The sequence below is a fragment of the Phodopus roborovskii genome, unplaced genomic scaffold (assembly GCF_943737965.1).
Source record: "Phodopus roborovskii unplaced genomic scaffold, PHOROB, whole genome shotgun sequence".
Classification (NCBI taxonomy): Eukaryota; Metazoa; Chordata; class Mammalia; order Rodentia; family Cricetidae; genus Phodopus; species Phodopus roborovskii.
In genome coordinates, this window is record NW_026126470.1 from 20344285 (window position 1) to 20362569 (window position 18285).

Here is an 18285-nt window from a genome sequence, read left to right on the forward strand (position 1 = left end):
AAGCAAAAGGCAATACTGTGACATGATTTGGTTTTGTCTGGTATCACATTAAACTGAGCAGCCGAATAATTGGTCTTCAGAACATGGTGTTACATCTTCAGGGAAACTACACTTCTTCTGGTTTACACTATAGCATAAGGACACACATATTCTTATCAATCTCAGTGTTATGTAAAACATAAGTGGTAACATTTGTCCTACCTGGAAAGTTTATTGAAAATAAAATGGTGAAACACATTAAAAGTCCTTTTTTTCATCATCAGCACCATCAGCAAGAGAACTGGAAAATTATCTTCTTTTTTTATTTTATTATTTTATTTTATATAACAAAGTCCAATTAAATGAAAACCAACATTTATACACAATATTTAGGAAATTGGGCATTGTTCTTTCCAAACTACTTCCTGCTGGTAAGGGGCGCTGTCATGGGGGATTCGAAGAAGATTCAGAAATCCTGGCTGTAGTCTATAAGGCTGCTTTGTCCAGCTGTTTTGAATGTAGGATCAGCTTGTACTCTGTTTCAGGCGGTCTGGCATGATCAAACCACATTAGTCTGGAAGGAATCCACATCTTTTCATTTTCTGTGGAAACAAAAATAGAAATCCTTTTCCCCAGTGACTTGTCATTGAACTTAAATTTTGTAGTCAAAGCAGTTTTTTAATTTAATTTATTATTTTACATGTCGATCCCAGTTCCCTCTGCATCCCTCCCTCCCTCCATCCCTCCCTCCTTCCCTCCCTTTTACCCTCTCTTCCCTCTCACATGCACTCTAAACACCCTCCCCTCCCATCTCCCCACCCCAATTCCATATGTAGGGGAATGCCATCCAGTTGGGGTCATGTAGATCTGACAGGTCATGTGAAGTAGGGACTAGGGCTTCTCTCCTGTCTCTAGATTAAGGCAGTTATCCCTCCATGGGGGATATGTTCGCAAAGTCCTTTTGTGCACCAGGGATACAAGAAAATTATCTTCTATCACAGAGGTATTTCCATGTAGAGAAACCTAACAGATGGGATTTCTGTTAACACATTTGTTTTCTGTAGTGTGATTAAAAAAAATATGTGTTGCTACAATAAAATTATTTAACCATTCCTTCAACTTCATTTTTAAATTGGAAAAGATAAAACATCCCAACATATATGCTACCACTTCCAACCCTCATCAGAGTGGCTGCTTTAGGTAAAAATGTTAGGTACTTTTTGGTTATTAAGATGTGTATCAGATACTTTCCTCCTGTTAATGCCTTATCAGTGCAGATAGCAACACTACTCTAAAGATATGCAATTATAATCTAACCTCTAACTGCCTATTTTCTTGCATATATATATATATATATATATATATATATATATATAAATCAACCTATTAATGTATTTATTTTACAAGTATTGCTTCATCCTATCTACTTTAAGGGTATAGGGATGTGCACAAGCTCCAGCTCTGGCTTTACTTTGAAACCAATGTAGTACTGTGGAAGTCTGTGACTTGCTTATTGCAAACACTGCATTTCAGCCACAGTTTCAACATGACCAGAATGTGCAGCATGTACAATTTTGCAATGCAATTAGTTCGAAATTGAGGAAGCTTAATTTTAAAATTGAATTGTTCATGAAAATCTATTTTCATACTCTATAGCTGAAGCAGTTTCTCTTCATAAAATGTTTTATAGTTGTTTGAAGAAATTAAGTGTAGTTAATCAGAGAGAACATTATGGTTTGACACCTAATTTGAAAGCCCTGTCTTGAAACAGTGAATGATGGCCTATGGAATTACAGAGACCAATAAGAACCCAAATAGGAAATCCATTTATGCTCAAAGTAGATTTCAGTATGGATTAAGTCCGTGCTGCTGTGCCTTTGTGTGAGACATATTTCACACATTATATATGTTTGTTAGGATACACAGCTCATTGTTTAATAGATTTAGAAACACTAAACTAATAACATGGTGAATTATCCTATTATGCATAAGAAAACATATCACTGACCTTAATAATCTAGGAAGAGAGAAAGTAACTGTGGAGAATCAGAGCACTAAATAGTATGGCAAACTATCATTGGAGCAGTGCTTTACTTTCATCTCTTTACACCGTGTCCTTTGCCCTTCAGTTCCACCAGCAATTGTTATGTCCCAGAAGTCCTTCAATGCTACTGCAGAGAGAGGAGAAGAGATGACATTAACCTGCAGGGCCTCGGGCTCTCCAGACCCTACCATCTCTTGGTTTAGGTAAGTGAGGGGTCTATGTCCTCAACATGGCACTCGGGGCTTATGGTCTAACTTTTGAAATGGTAATTATTTGGAAAGAAACAAACATTGTCTAGACTCATTTAAAATGAAGGTTATCTAAAACCAATATATCATCCCTGAAAACATGCATAGAAGTGACGTTTTACAGATGAGTGGGTTTTATTTTGGAATATATGTGTATATAAACATAGACACATGTAACAAAAATTAATGAAGAAGGAGGCCATGGGTTTGAAAGAGAGCATTTTCTTTGGCTCTTTTTCTTCTGTTCATTTGTTTTGTCCTATTCTAGTTTGCTTGTTTTTATTTTACCTTTTAGATGGCTGCTTGTTTACTAAGGAGAGCAAGAAAGAAAGGATATGAATTTTGATGAGAGTAGATGTGGGGGGGGAGGATATGGGAAGGGTTTAGGGAGGGTAACCAAAAGAAAATATATTGTGTGAAAAAAATATATTTTATATAACATGAAAAGAAAAGCAAACGAACAAGGAAGAATCTATGGGAGATGTTAGAAGGAGAATAAGTTAGGAGATGATGTAATTGTTTTATATTTAATAATTAATAAAAGGGGTTCTTAAAAATAATTCACTATTAGTATATGTGTGTGTGTGTGTGTGTGTGTGTGTGTGTGTGTGTGTGTGTGACAGAACATTTGTGTCCATACCATGGCATATTTATGGATGTCAAAGGACAACTGTCAAGAGCTGGTTCTTACTTTTTACTATAGAATCTGGAATGAACTTCGGTTTTAAATCTTGTGAGTACTTTTGATCCGGTGATGCATCTTGCCAGCAGAAGGTGCTAGCTGTTATGGCTGGGTGGCTTATATTGCATAGGCAAAGAGTGCAGCAGGTAAATGTGCTCTAATAATCGTGTGTTAAAGACTAAAGGAGAGTGTTTACTGGAGCTACGGATGTATCTTTTGTTCAGCGTGGGCCCTACTACTCATTGAATGTCTGCATTGTTGCTGGGATAAAGTCTGTATTAAAGTGAATGTTTTACCATCCTTAGCAACACTATTGTTTGAATGAAAATCACTTATTATATAAAAATAACTGCATGTTCTCTCTTTGTACTCTATTATGAAATAGTCATATAGATGACATTTCAAGAAATTGTTGTCTTCTAAAAACTGTTCTTTGACTATTTATTTCTATTATTTCAAGTTTTTAACTGTGCTTTGATTTCATTATTACCAAGTACACTTTTATTGTATTCTAATGTCATTGGTTGCTGCTCAATGAAATAAATTGAAGACAACAAAGGTTCAAACGGGACAATTTTACAAAAGCATGAGAGTGCAGTTTATGAGGCTAAAGAGGTCACCCAGTCAAATAATTGCTCACCTCATAAGCGTGAGGTCTCGAGATAGGTTATGTCTATATGCAAATGCCAGGCATGCAGGTACACTGTGGTAAAGTTAATGCTAAATAGGTGGATACACCAGTATCACAGAGGATCTCTGGCCAGCCACTCTAGACAAGCTGATAGAGCCGATGCCAAACCCTGTCCAGAAGCGAGTGACCGCATTCCTGATTGTAACACCCTATATTGTATTCTGGCTTCACATGTGTACATACACAAACATTTTATACACAGAGGCACTTATATGCATGCCATAAATGTAAAACAGAGAGATACAACTTATTGCATGAACACTAAGATTTATAACCATTGTTATACTTACAAATGTATTACTGGAGTTGCACATCTGATATTAGCATAGTAACCCCAGGCAATGATCATGTTTCTCAGTGAGTGTAAGATTCCCAATAACTCCATGAGAGTACATAGTACATCTAATATGGTTACAGAAATTTTCTCATGTCATCCTGCCCCAAGAGCAAATAATCATCTAGAATGTGACCCTAATGACTATACATGCCCAGAGATATTTATCTTTTTCTAAATTTTTATTTTATATTGAGCTATACATTTCCTCACTCCTCTTCTCCCTTCCCCTCTCCTATTCCACCCTGCCTCCTATCCGCCATGATCCCGATTTACTCAATAGGTTTTGTCTTTTTCCCCTTTCTAGGCATATCCATGTATGTCTCCCTAAGGGTCATCTTTTAGATGATCTGGGGTTGTGGCTTGTAAGCTTGTTGTCCTTTGTTTCATGTCTAATAACCACTTATGAATGAGTTCATATTATATTTGTCTTTCTGGAATACCATTTTCTAGCTTCATCTATTTGCCTGCAAATCTCAAGATGCCATTTTTTTTTAACTGCTGAGTAGTACTCTATAGGTAAATGGTATTTATCTTCTGTTAGACATTTTAATTTGTTCACATTTTTTCTTACAATTTTTGGAAATAAAACTATCATTATAACTAAAATAACTCAAATTTATAACTTTATTTCTCCCTATTTATGTCAGTGTTTTGTCATCTGTATGCCTTCAAATACCATTTCTTGGTGACAATAGAAAGTATTTTGATTCCAAACAGATTTTTTGGTTTCTGATTTAACTATGTATTCGGGGAATAGAATTATATTGTTGTAACATTTGTAGAGATGAATTGGTGTTTACTGAAAAGCCTTTATTTGATCCCATTTATCTGTAGATAGAACATATCAAAACTGTGAAAACAAATTCTTGCACTGAGGAGTGTAGTTAGATGCTCTTGGGGATTCATACAACCCACTGAGCAGAGATGGCACATACAAATGATGTGACCAGAGCCCACTGAGTTAGTAACTACAGACCACAGTAAGAAAACACAAAATATTAGGTAGCTATACTAGCAAAAATGTATTTCTCCATATTTCTGGAGGCCAGGTAGCCAAGATCAAAAAACCAATAGGACTGCTTCCCGATGTGGACTTTCTTTCTGGTACCCTAATGTAAACTTCTTCACTTTTCCTTTCCATGCATATAAATGCTGCTTTTTTGTGTGTTTCTTCTTTTTTGAAGAACATAGTCTTTTTGAGATAGGCTAATGGTGTAGAGACTTAAGTTCTAGCCACACAATACACGTAACAGAAATGTGTTCACACTTATGCTCTTGAAAGTCCAGTGTTGGAGTGTAGGAAAACAATGGCCATGTGGTTTTATGGTATACATAGGTCAGTCAGATATCAAACACACTATCCATAAAATTTGAGGGTTATTTACTCAAACTCAAACTTGCTTTATTTCTTTAATTTTTGATGTCTCTGTCTCCAAATTAGTTCACCTGAAAGGTTAGGAAGCCAATGTTCCTATGGAGACAGAAACATGCTTTGTATGTTACACAAATATGAAGGACATTTAAGAGCTAAATTTGGAACGTTGTGATAATTTTCATGAAGCACAGAGCAATACCTAGTGACATGTAATGAGGAAACCAGAAACCAGAAGTGGAGGGTGAACCTTCTTCTATAAGTTCTTTTAGAACACATTTTCCTGCCAATCAAATCTACTGAATACTTGCTTGCTTTGACAGAAAAAGAATGAAGTTGGGTGAGTAGAAAGATTCAGAGGTTCAGGGAGGAGTTAGGGAGGGGAAGAATAGGTTCAAAAATATATTATTTTTAAAAAATTAATTTAAAAACAAATTCCCTACAGATTATGAAATTTTAGCCTATTAATTAAGTGTATTCTCTTGATTTTCCAAGTAAATACCACAATGTGTTCTTTTAAAACACCTACTCATTCTTTGGAGACCTGAGTTCATAAATTGTGGATATCTATTTCGCATTCTGTAGGCTGCCATTTTGTCCTATTCACAGTATCCTGTAGTGAGGTAGTCCTTCTGTAGCACTGACCACGCCCATTGGGGGGTGGAGCTATGGGCGGAGGTGACCTGAGGAAGGAGGTCGGAGGGGGCCAGGAAGGCGCGCTCTTTCTGGCGTGACTCGGACAGGAGAGGATCGGGTTGAATTTCCTGGTGTTCATCTGTCTAGGTTGTAAGTTATTTCTCCCTGAATAAACGTCTATTCGGCTTATTTGTTTATCCTGATCCTTATTTACCGCAATAGTATCCTTTACCATACAGAAGCTTTTTAAGTTTCATGCTGTCCTATTTTTTAACTCTGGATCTTAGATTTGTGATACTGGTATACTATGCAGGAAGTTCCCTCCTGTGCCAGTGTGTTCAGGTCTACTTCCCACTTCCTCTTCTATCTATCCCTTGAACTAGATTGCCTTGTCTAGCCTTAATACAGGAGAAGGTGCTTTATGGTTCTGTGATCTGATACTCCAAGCTTTGTTGCTACCCATGGGAGGCTTGTTCCTTTCCTTAACAGAAAGAGAAGTGGCTTGAGAGGAAAGGAGGGAGGGATTGAAAAGAGAGGAGGGAGAGGAATTGAGATGTAAAATAAATAAATAAATAAATAAATAAATAAATAAATAAATAAATAAAACACCTCACATCTTCAGAGTCTGTAGTCTTTCTTATGCAATGCAGGAATTAACATTCTGAAACTTAGTAGCTACTGTATCCTCAGTGGTCCATCTTTTGTTCTTGAATTGTTAAAAGAGTGTGTTGGGGGGGAAGAGTCAGTGTGTTACTTAATTATTTCTGTTTTGTGACAGAACATTAAGATAATTGTGAGAGGAAGACAGTAACGTGGCTCACAGTTTGAGTTTCCCTTCCACTAAGAGGACACAGATGACCTGACTCTGCATCTGCAGTGGGTAGCAGAGAGCACTGGATGACTGTCCAGCCACCTTTCTCTCCTTATTCAGTTTAGAATCCCAGCTTGGGATGGCTGCTGCCTAGACTAGCCAGCTACCACTTTAACAATCCAATCTAGAAACTCCCTCACAGATACAAAAAGGTTTGTTTCCATGGTGATTCCAGCTGTCATCCAGCTGAGAATCAAGATGAACCCTTTTATTAAGGAAGTATCTCCCTCTTTACTACTTTTGGCAGAGTTTAAAAGTCAAGACCAGGCAGGGAAACTCACGGAAACAGCTGACCCGAATAAGGAAGAGCAGAAGGACCACAAACTGACAGCTCAAAAACAGGCATGGGAAGGAACCAGACTATTTAAGAGTACGGTTTTTCCACCCGCAGCCCGGTCTTGTCCCACCACCGCGCCAGCCCCAAATACACACTGAGACTCTGTATTAGATATAATTCTGTTGGCCCGGTTACTTGTTTCTTATCGGCTAGCTCTGCCTTAATTATTAACCCATTTCTGCTGATCTATGTATTTCTCTTACCGGGGAGCCGGCCGGCATACTGCTTTCTCCCGACTCTCCATCTTGGCTCCTCCTTACTACTTCCTCTTTCCTCCTTGTCTCCTAGTCCCTCCTATCTAGCTTTCCTATTGGCCAACAGTGCTTTATTCATTAACCAGTATGAGAAACATATACAGAATGACATCTCCCATCACAAGACCACCTGAACTTGGCTGTCAGTTAGGAGGCTTGGGCAGTCTATGGGGCCTCTGGTAGTGGATCTGTATTTATCCCTACTATAAAATGGACTTTGGGATCCCATTCCACATAGAGGAATACTCCCTCAGCATGGACATATTGGGGAGATCCTAGGCCCTGCCACAAGTGATATAAAAGAATTTGAAGATACCCCCCATGCAAAGCCTCATCCTTTCTATAGAGCAGAAGAGGGATAGGATGGGGTTGATTGGTGCCATGGGAGGATGGGAGGTAGAATAAACTGGGATCAATATATAAAATAGGTTTGTTTCAAATTTAAGTGAAAATAGGTAAGCCTAGTTATTTCTTATTTAGCTAAACCAATTTTTTTGTAGTTTGTTTGTTTCCTTGACTGAATGCTGCACCATAAATGCATTTTGTGTTATGATAAAGGACTGTTCAGGTGATTTCTATAACTTCAGACTTTAACGCCATGGTTTTTATAGAACTGTGTTCATGGTGTTAAATTCCATGTAAAATCCTAGCAAGATTAATTATGACCTTGTTATGTATTTAATTTCTGTATTTCTTTAGTATTCTTGCTTGTCATTGCTTATATTTCTGGTGTGTACTTTTAAAACAACTTTGATGTTTCTAGAATTATTGCCATTCGTTAAGTATTAATAGAATTTCCTTGAAATATTCAATGTTATATTGTAGGCAGGTTTTCCTGTTCCAATGGCCTGAACCCAAATAACCTACATGGAGATTTAAGATTACTTGTGAATACTCAGCCGATTGCTCAGGCTTGTTACTATCTAACTCTTACAACTTAAACCGTTTCTATTATTTCTTGTGCTGCCGCAAGCTCAGTGCTTTTACCTCTAGACTATTGTATATGCCTGACTCATTCTTCATCTGGCTGGCTTTCTCTGACTCCATCCTTCTTCCTCCCAGCTTCCTCCCTAGAGTGGTTCACTCAATGTCTTCCTGCCCAGCTATTGGCCAGTCAGCATATTTATTAAACAAATCACAGCAACATATATTCATGCAGTGTAAAGGAATATTCCAAAGTAGGTATATAAAAGTCTTGCTGTGTTTACTTGTAGGAAAGAGTTTAAATCATCATCTAGAATTTTTTCAATTAAAATTTAAACTGCTATAAAAATGTTAATATCTCTGCCACTGACAGATTCTGAGTGCCTTAAGTCAGTGTGTTATAAAATCAATTCAGTCTGCAATTTAAAATCATAGGTAACAATAGAAATACCCAAAAAGTAAAGGCAAACAATGAGAATAGCAAAATATGAATAAAATGTATGTAAAGGGAATATAAAATTATATATGGAAGGGAATAGTAAAAATATTTTATACATTTAAATTATAATAGATAATGTTAATAGCCATTATTATTACAACAACTAAGGAAAAACATTTCTTCATACAAAGAACTTGGAAAATAGTGACTATTGATAGCTACTAGAACACAAAAATTAGTAATCTCACTATCACATTAATTTGTTACCAACATTACTTATATGGAATATAAATTCATGACTGACATTCATATTTCATGTGAAATTTAAGGAATCTTCATAGAATTTTTTTCATGTAATATACACGTGCACATAAATATGTTACATGCACACCTGTTAGTTACTTAATGAAATTCAAAGTGAATAAAACTCAGTAATGAAACAATATTTTCTAATAAAGTTCACTTTATTAGAAAGTTTCATTCCTTGATTAATATTAAGATTTAAACCTCAAATAAATCCCATTTTCAAGTATTGTTTTTATATATTTGCCTTAATTTCTCTCAAGCAATAAAAACAAACAAACAAAAAAAAAAACATGTATTTAGACTGAACTGTAACTATCAGCTTTCCTAGCCATGAAAAACTGCATGGTTATAGGCAAAGAAGATGTTTGTGAGGTCCTGTTTACTAAATTCGATAGTAAATATCAACTTTTTTTTATTTTTCAATTTTTGCTAGGAATGGCAAGCTCATTGAAGAAAATGAAAAATATATTTTAAAGGGCAGTAATACAGAACTCACTGTGAGGAACATAATCAACAAAGATGGTGGCTCTTATGTCTGCAAAGCCACAAACAAGGCAGGCGAAGATGAAAAGCAGGCGTTCCTTCAAGTCTTTGGTAAGTATTACAATGCTGTGATGAGAAGGCAGTATTAGTCAGGAGGGAAGTGAGTCAGAACCAACCTTTGTGCTGCTGTAGGATGCAAACTATATACTTTGTGATTAGTCAAGAGGGAAGTGAGTCAGAACCAACCTTTGTGCTGCTATAGGATGCAAACTATATAGTTTGTGATTAGTCAAGAGGGAAGTAAGTCAGAACCCATCTTTACCCTGCTATTGGATACAAACTATATAGTTCCTGTAGGCAAAAATTATTTCTTCACCTCAATGACAACCATTAAATTTTGACCAAATTATCTTAAGAGCTACATGGGATAATATGTAAAATTACAGAGAATACTGACAAATGCTGAAAGAGAAATTGTTTACCTTTTACCTAATGAGCTGTATAATATTATACATCTCTGAACATTTATCTTAATAAAGCATTGAAGGACACATGTTGAGATTAATTTTATATTTAATAACTTCAAAATTTGTCATGTGCAAGACTCTAATTTAGAAATGTTTGTCGCTAAAATCAGACAGTGTCTTACCATCTTTAAAAAGATATTGTTTGACATTATTCTTAGTGATCAAGATTCATAGTGTCTTCTCAAGGCAGCTTTCTGAGTATCTAGGTGAGTACAAACCATTGATTTTACTCTCATTATCTTGATGACAAGAGAGTAAAAGCTCAAAACAAACAAAACAAAACAACAACAAAACAGCAACAGGAAACACCAACCAGTATGGACAGATAACACAAAGTCCAAATTTTAATGGACGGTGTAATATGTAAATTGTGAAAGTGGATATATTTTACTATAATAAAAATGTAATACCAGTATAAATAATGTTATGTTCTATGGGATTATAGTTATAAAGATACACCTTATTTCTAGAATCCTTCCTACTGCTGTGACTCTTCAATACACTTCCTCATGTTGATATGACTCCACCCATAAAATTACTTTTGTTGCTATTCCATAACTGTAATTGTACTACTGTCATGAATTGTAAATATCTGACATGCATGATATCTGAAATGCAGGGTCTTTCAGTTCACCCTTCAAGGGGATTGAAACACACAAGTGAAGAAACCTTGGTTTAAGCTATGTAAAGTTACTTAGAGTCCTAATTCATCACTCGTAATTACTTGCAGAAAATGTTTCAATATCATGTTTTGTCATGAAAAAATTCCTACTTATATCTAACTCTACCTCATGGGTACTCAACAAACCCTAATCATTTATCCACTTTGTTGAGCTTATTAAAAGATAAAATATAATAAATGACTAAAGAGATGAAGTAAAATTTGTTCATATGTGTGTATATATTTACAGATACGAGGGTTTAGAAAGGAAATTTCAGCTTTGTGACTTTAAAAAATAAATAAAATAATATTATGTTAAATTAGAAAAGTTTTTGTAAGGAATTATGTTTTATATTGATTTTTATGTATCTGAACTATTTATGAAAATAAAAAAGGTAAACATTGTTATCTAGAATTGTTCCCCCCTCTTATTTGCAATTTCATTGGTATTTTGAGAAGCCATGTTATAACTGCTTTGGAGTTAGTCATCTCCTATCATTCAAATGTGTAGCTAAACGTCCAATGTGGAATTTTCACTGTGAAATGTAGCCATTCTGGTCAAATATCAATTGAATAATGTATACATTTTTTACAGTACAGCCTCATATATTACAACTTAAAAATGAGACGACTTCTGAGAATGGTCATGTCACACTCATCTGTGAAGCTGAAGGTGAGCCAGTTCCAGAAATCACATGGAAAAGAGCAGTGGACGGCACCACATTTTCTGAAGGTGATAAGGTAATGCTGCCATTTCTGAAGTAATGATGCATAGGGTACATATACTAACTTATATGAATCAAATAAATATCATGCTTTATTTAACCCATCATAAAGTCAGTTTAAAAATGATAATAGAGGAGAGAATAAAACAATTACTATTTCCCTCAATGTATTTTAGACTACAAAGCCCTTGATTATTTGTAGTACTCTTAAAGTGGCTTTCATAGATATTTGGTATACATTGAATCACCAAAAATACACACACACACACAAACACACACACATACACACACACACATGGCTACTTTAATTTTAATTTCAAACTTCTTTATAAATGAAGTCATTTAAAAACTGTGGCTCTCGTTTAGATTTTACTATTCGAAATGTTTTTTATGCATAAGCTTTTGAATTTTTGTAATGAAAACTCTAAGAAAAAGATATCAGAACTGATACACCCACAGTTTTAATGAGCTTTCCTGACAGTGAATTGAAGTTACAAATATTATCATGTATTGCACACAATGAGTTTTTGTTGCTGCCAATTTTTGCAATCACTCATGTTAAACTTTAAGTATACAGAGGAAATAGCAAAATAAGGTAGAATATGAAAAACAAATGGAGACAGGCATAATGGCATTACTGGAATTGATTTTTAGCATCTCTAATAATATTTTGGTAATATATTTATTGAACTAATTAAATGAATATATGTGTATGTGTGTGTGTATACACACACACATACACACACGCACGCACACACACACACACACACATATATATATATATATATACATATATATACATACATATGGCTCAAAGTATGTTGACTTACTAATATAACAATAGGAAAATTAGGAATTATTTCCTGTACAATAGTACATTATACTTCCTGTCCTTTCCCCTGACCATGTTGTATTCAACATAAATTTAAACTTGAATTTAAACTTAAATTTGAAAAGTTGCCAGTTTGGCCCTTATCTCATTTGAAAGAATGTATACAAATATGTACCAATTTTTCCTGTGTTCTCTTGATGACATTCTTATAACAATATATAATTCTATAAAATAATTATGCATATTCACTAAGTTTTTTATGTGTTCAATTAAAAGTAAAAGCCTAAAGTGTGAATGACCACCATTGTCTTTTGGAAGCTTTTATAGAGTTTGCCTTCATATTTTCCTGTCTCAAAGAACATAGGGACAGGTATGGCATGGTTTGCTAATCTAAAATGCAAGTATGTCCATAAAATTATGGAAAACATAATCAGACATTTGAAATGGTAAGAAATTTCTGTGAATGATTCAAGTAACTTCCTTCATACCATGACCCTTCTTAGGTGTTTTGTTGTGCCAAGTGCTCTGATTTCTTATTGTCTCTCCAGCTAAAAATTTGTTTTTTCTCCATGTTATCCCGTAATCTTTGTTTGACTGACATTCTTATATGGACATGGTGAACATGAGGTATATATTATCTTGGTTATTTCATCAATAAAGTAACATCAAGTAAACAGAAACATCTGATTTTATGCAAACCCTTTGCCCCAAGTCATTTCAAACTTCACACACAGAAATTTCTTCTATGGTAACCATGGGAAGAAATCTTATTTTTGATATAATAAGTACTACCACTCTTGAAGAAATCCTTTCTTAAAGCTTAAGTTAGATACAAGAAAACAATTCCAAAAATTAATTTTTCATACAAATTTATACATTAGACAAATATTAAAATAATTTCTACCATTACATTCCTCCAACAATATATTAAGTTTTCTTACTTATTTTCTGGCTATCCATGTGTCTTTTCTGGAAGTAACCCTAGTCTCTTCAATAGAAAATACACAAATTGAATAAATGAACTGATATTTGAAGGAAGACAGACCATTTGTTTTAAATTCCCATCTTTGCAACATATATAGGGTTAACGTTGACAATAGCATTTGGATTGAATACTTCCATGCTAACAGCATTCATTGTAATGGGTATTAAATTCCTATTTTCATAACAAAGTGAAAAGCACATTCCATATCTCATGTCAATAAAATATTGCACTGTTTATCTCATTACCGTTATACCAAGTGACACCTATGGTCTGATTGAACATTCAATATTACTGGTTAGGTTGAGAATGTATCATTTTTGTTATGGAAATTGACATGACATTGAATTTTCTAGGAGATATTATAATAATTTGGATTATATATTCTCAATCATGAAGTTAATTCAATATTTCTTGTTCACAGCTAAGGAATATTTAATATATTCATTTGGAGCTATATTGAGTATGAATTCAGGACACTTTTGAAAATAGACTTTAACTTCTTGGCAGTTTTTCGAGATTAGGTTCAATAACTAATTCTTTTTGTAGGAAAATATTATTCACAATACTGTGTAAGACACTGTTTGGGGTTTGAAAATTGCAACACTAAGTAATCACAAGTACCAAGACCAAAGCAAGCAAGGTTTGGATGTAATTATAAATTTATATTTGTGTTTTAGGATGCAATCATCCTTGATAATATTTTAAAAGATAATATCAAGTAAAAGTATTTATTCCACTCATCTGTTTCTTTTTTCTATGCTTTTTTTAAATTTATTTTATATACTTACTCCAGTTCCTCTTCCTCCCCTTCTCCTGCTTCCCACCTGCCCTCTTCCTAACCCCCATACACACCTCAGAGATAAGGTGACTTCTTTGGGGAGTCAAAAAAGTCTGGCATTCCAAGTTGAGACAGGACCAAGCCCTTCCTCTCTGTATCAAGTCTGAGTAAAGTATCCCACCATAAGGGATGGGCCACAAAAAGCTAGTTCAAGCACCCAATGTAGGTACTGGTCCCACTTCCAAGACTCTCCCCAAATGATCAATCCATGTAACTGTCTCCTGCATTCATAGGGCCTAGTTCAGTCCCATGGTGGTTCCCTAACTATCAGTTGATAGTCCTTGAACTCCCACTAGCTCATGTCAGCGTCTCTGTAGTTTTCCCACTTCATGATTTTGACCCCCCCCCTTGGTCATATGATCCCTCTTCAGTATGTTGAACTGAACTCTAGGAGACCAGCCCAGTGCTTGTTGGGGGTCACTGCTTCTGCTTCCATCAGATCCTGGATGTATGCTTTATCATGATAAATAGGGTAGTCACTGACCTGATGAAGGTGAAGGCCTATTCAGACACTCTCTCCATTATTACTAGGAGTTTTAGCTGGGGTCATTCTTATGGATTCTTGGGACTTTCTCTGAGACCACTTTTATTCCTAACCCCATAATAGCTCCCTTTACCAAGATATCTCTTTAATTGTTCTCCCATTCTGTTTCCACCCACAACATGGCCCTCTTTCTTTCTCACGCCAGCCCCTGTTTATCCAGGAGGTTGTACCTCTTTTCCCTTCCTGGGGCCCTTATTTCTGTCACTATTAGGGTCCCCTTTATACCTAGAAAGACCTGTATGACAAGAACTTTAGTCTTTCAAGGAAGTAATTCAAGTTGATATCAAAAAAATGGAAAGACCTCCCATGCTCTTGGGTAGGTAGGATCAACATAATAAAAATGGCAGTTTTGCCATTCTTCACAGTTCTCAAAATAAAAATACTCAAATTATATGGAAAAACAAAAAGTCCAGTATAGACAAACCAATCCTGTATAGTAAAAGAACTTCTGTGTGCATCACCATCCCTGACTTTAAGATCTACTATAGAACTATAATAATAACAATCCTTGGTATTTGCATAAAAAGACATGTGGATCACTGGAATCGAATTGATATTAATCCATATATCTATGAACACCTGATTTTTGACAAAGAAACCAAAATTGCACAATGGAAAAAAAAAGCATCTTCAACAAATGGTGCTGGAATAACTGAATAACAACATATAGAAGAATGTATTTAAATCCATATCTATCCCCATGCAAAACAAACAAACAAACAAACAAACAAAAACAACAACAAAACTCAAGTCCAAATGAATCAAAGACCTCATCATAAATCCAGATGCACTAACCCTGACAGAACACAAAGTGGGAAGTAGCTTAGAATGCATGGGTATTCAATTGAAGATCTGTTCCTAAATATAACAACCGTATTACAGACATCAACAATCATTATGTGGGGCCTCCTGAAATTTGTCAATGGACAAAATGGCAGCTTACAGATGAAACAAGATATTCACCAACCCCCCATCTGACAGAGGGCTGATCTCCAAAGTATATAAAGAACTGAAGACACTAGACATCAAAATACCAAATAATCCAATTATAAATGGGGTACAGATCTAAACAGAATTCTCCAACATAAGAAACTCAAATGGCCCAAAGACATTTATGGAATTGCTCAACTTCCTTAGCTATCAGGGAAATGCAAACCAAAACAACCCTGAGATACCATCTTACACTTGTCAGAATGGCTAAAATCAAAAACACTAAAGACAGTATGTGCTGGAGAGGATGTGGAGAAAGGGAAACACTCCACTGCTGCTGGTGGGAGTGCAAACTCGTACAGTCACTTTGGAAATCAGTATGCCAGTTTCTCAAAAAATTGAGAATCGATCCACCTTAAGACATAGCAATTACCCTCTGTGGATGTACCCAATGGATGTACAATCATATCACAAGGACATTTGCTCAACTGTGTTCATAGCAGTAATATTTGTAATAGCTAAAACCTGAGAACAACATAGATGCCCTCAAACAAAAAATGGATAAAGAAAATGTGGTATATTTGCACAATGGAATATTACTTTGTGGTAGAAAACAGTGACACTTTGAACTTTGCAGTAAATTGAATGGAACTAGAAAAAGTTATCCTGAGTGAGCTAACCCAAATCCATAAAGACAAACACGTTATATACTCATTCATAAGTGGATATTAGACAGAAAGGATAACCAGCTTATAATCCACAACCTCTTGTCTGTTTCATACTTATGATATGAATCATAAATTGTTAATAGAGATAAAGTAGTCTATGAATTATTTTTACATGTTATTGAATGAATTTTCACTCCACTCCAAAATTAGGTAAAGCATCCAAACAGTTCTTGGTATCACAATTTTCAACATACCCACAAAGTTTCTTGCCATGTATGAGAACATGAAGGATGGGTACTTTGGTAAAAGTACTTGCGTTGACCCTAAATTTGATTCCCATAGCTCATGTAAAAAGTGCTGAGTGTGGTTGTCAATTAAAGCAACCCCAGCATATTAATTTCACAATGCTAGACTGGCTGAAAAAAATGTCCTACCTTTGGCATGCTAGCCAACTATCCTTGCCTAAAAGTTCAGCTCCAGGCCAGTGCAAAACCCTGTATAAAAAATAAAGAAAAGATGATGGTACCAAAACATGATACCCAAGACTATTTTCTGGCTTACACACCTGTGTGTACACAAGTATACACACAGAAGCACAGTTGCACACATACATATACAACAGAAAAAAATATAGAAAATGTTTCTAATTTGTGTAATAACCATAATATACTTTTCTTCACACAACCTATAGTTAAATAGTCAAAAGATAGGTATTAAAAAGAGTTTCTTCTTGAGATGATAAACATAAAAACTCAATGAAATGATGTAATGTGTTAATTGTCCAGATACTTGGTAATAATATCATTTTAGCAATCCCTGGCCACATATTATCACATCTTCAGTTTTTATTTCATAGGCAAGTTTATGTTTATAACTATGAATCTGTTTATAACTTAGGATTTCCTATTGCTGTGAAGAGACACCATGGCCACAGTAAGTCATAGTTGGAGTAGCTTCCATACATTTTTCAGAGGTTCAGTCCATATCTTCATGTCTAGGAGCATAGGGGCAAGCAGGCAGACAAGGTGCTGGCTCCACCTTGGTTCGCAGGGAACAACAAATCAACTGAGACACTGGGCACAAGAATACTCAAAGCCTGCCCTAACAATGACATACTTCCTCCAACAAGGCCATATATACTCTAACAAGACCACATCTCCTAATAGCAACACCAACCATCTGGCTGAATATTAAAATTATTAAGCAACCTAATGAGTATACAATTTTGAGATATGCTCTACTCATGTTCAATATGTCAGTTTGAGTGTAGAAGCAGACCTACAATGTCCGCAGATACAGCATTGGATGCTGTATTATGTGCTCATTGCTTACTTCAAGGAATTTACTTCTGTAGTATTGCATTTGGAAAATTTCACCTATTATTATCAGAATATCATTTTTATGTTGTTCCATACTAATAAAAATTGATTGTACACTTCTCTGCTTATCAACATAAAGAAAGTCCAACAAAATATTAGGATATAATTATTTCCTTCCTCTTTTTTATTAAAACAAATATTTAAGGCTTCCAGTCTGCTTTCCCTGCTTGATATGTAGTTACCAAGATTGAACAGAGTCTCCATTTATTAGTGAGTACATACCATGTTTTCTTTATGGGTCTGGGTTACCTCACTCAAAATGGTTATTTCTAGCTCCATCTATTTGCCTACAAATTTCAAATTGTCATTTTAAAAAAGGTGGCTATACATATGAGAACTAAGGTCAAGGTTCAAGAAAATAATTTTAATATGAAACCCAAAATTTTTATGACCAATTTTAAACTCAAAACTATTCAAGAAATTAATTTAATAAATTATTTTACCACATGATGGTAAATATTCACATGTTTTGGATTTTCATATGTACATTTGGAGGAGATATTTTTCTCACTGTCTATGGCTGATAATATGAAAATAAAAGTTGAAGTTGAAAATATTACGTAGACTTAACAGTCACAATCAGGGTTTATATG

General features: G+C 35.1%; 1 protein-coding gene across 1 annotated transcript in view; it reads left to right on the forward strand.

Annotated features, from left to right (window-relative positions):
- The window catches only part of Ncam2 (neural cell adhesion molecule 2), a 343990-nt gene that overhangs the window by 223546 nt on the left and 102159 nt on the right, over window positions 1-18285 (forward strand). The window contains exons 6-8 of the mRNA XM_051191784.1: window positions 2109-2226; window positions 9554-9714; window positions 11387-11532. Coding sequence (XP_051047741.1) covers window positions 2109-2226; window positions 9554-9714; window positions 11387-11532 — 425 coding nt within the window. The remainder of the gene's footprint in view (window positions 1-2108; window positions 2227-9553; window positions 9715-11386; window positions 11533-18285) is intronic.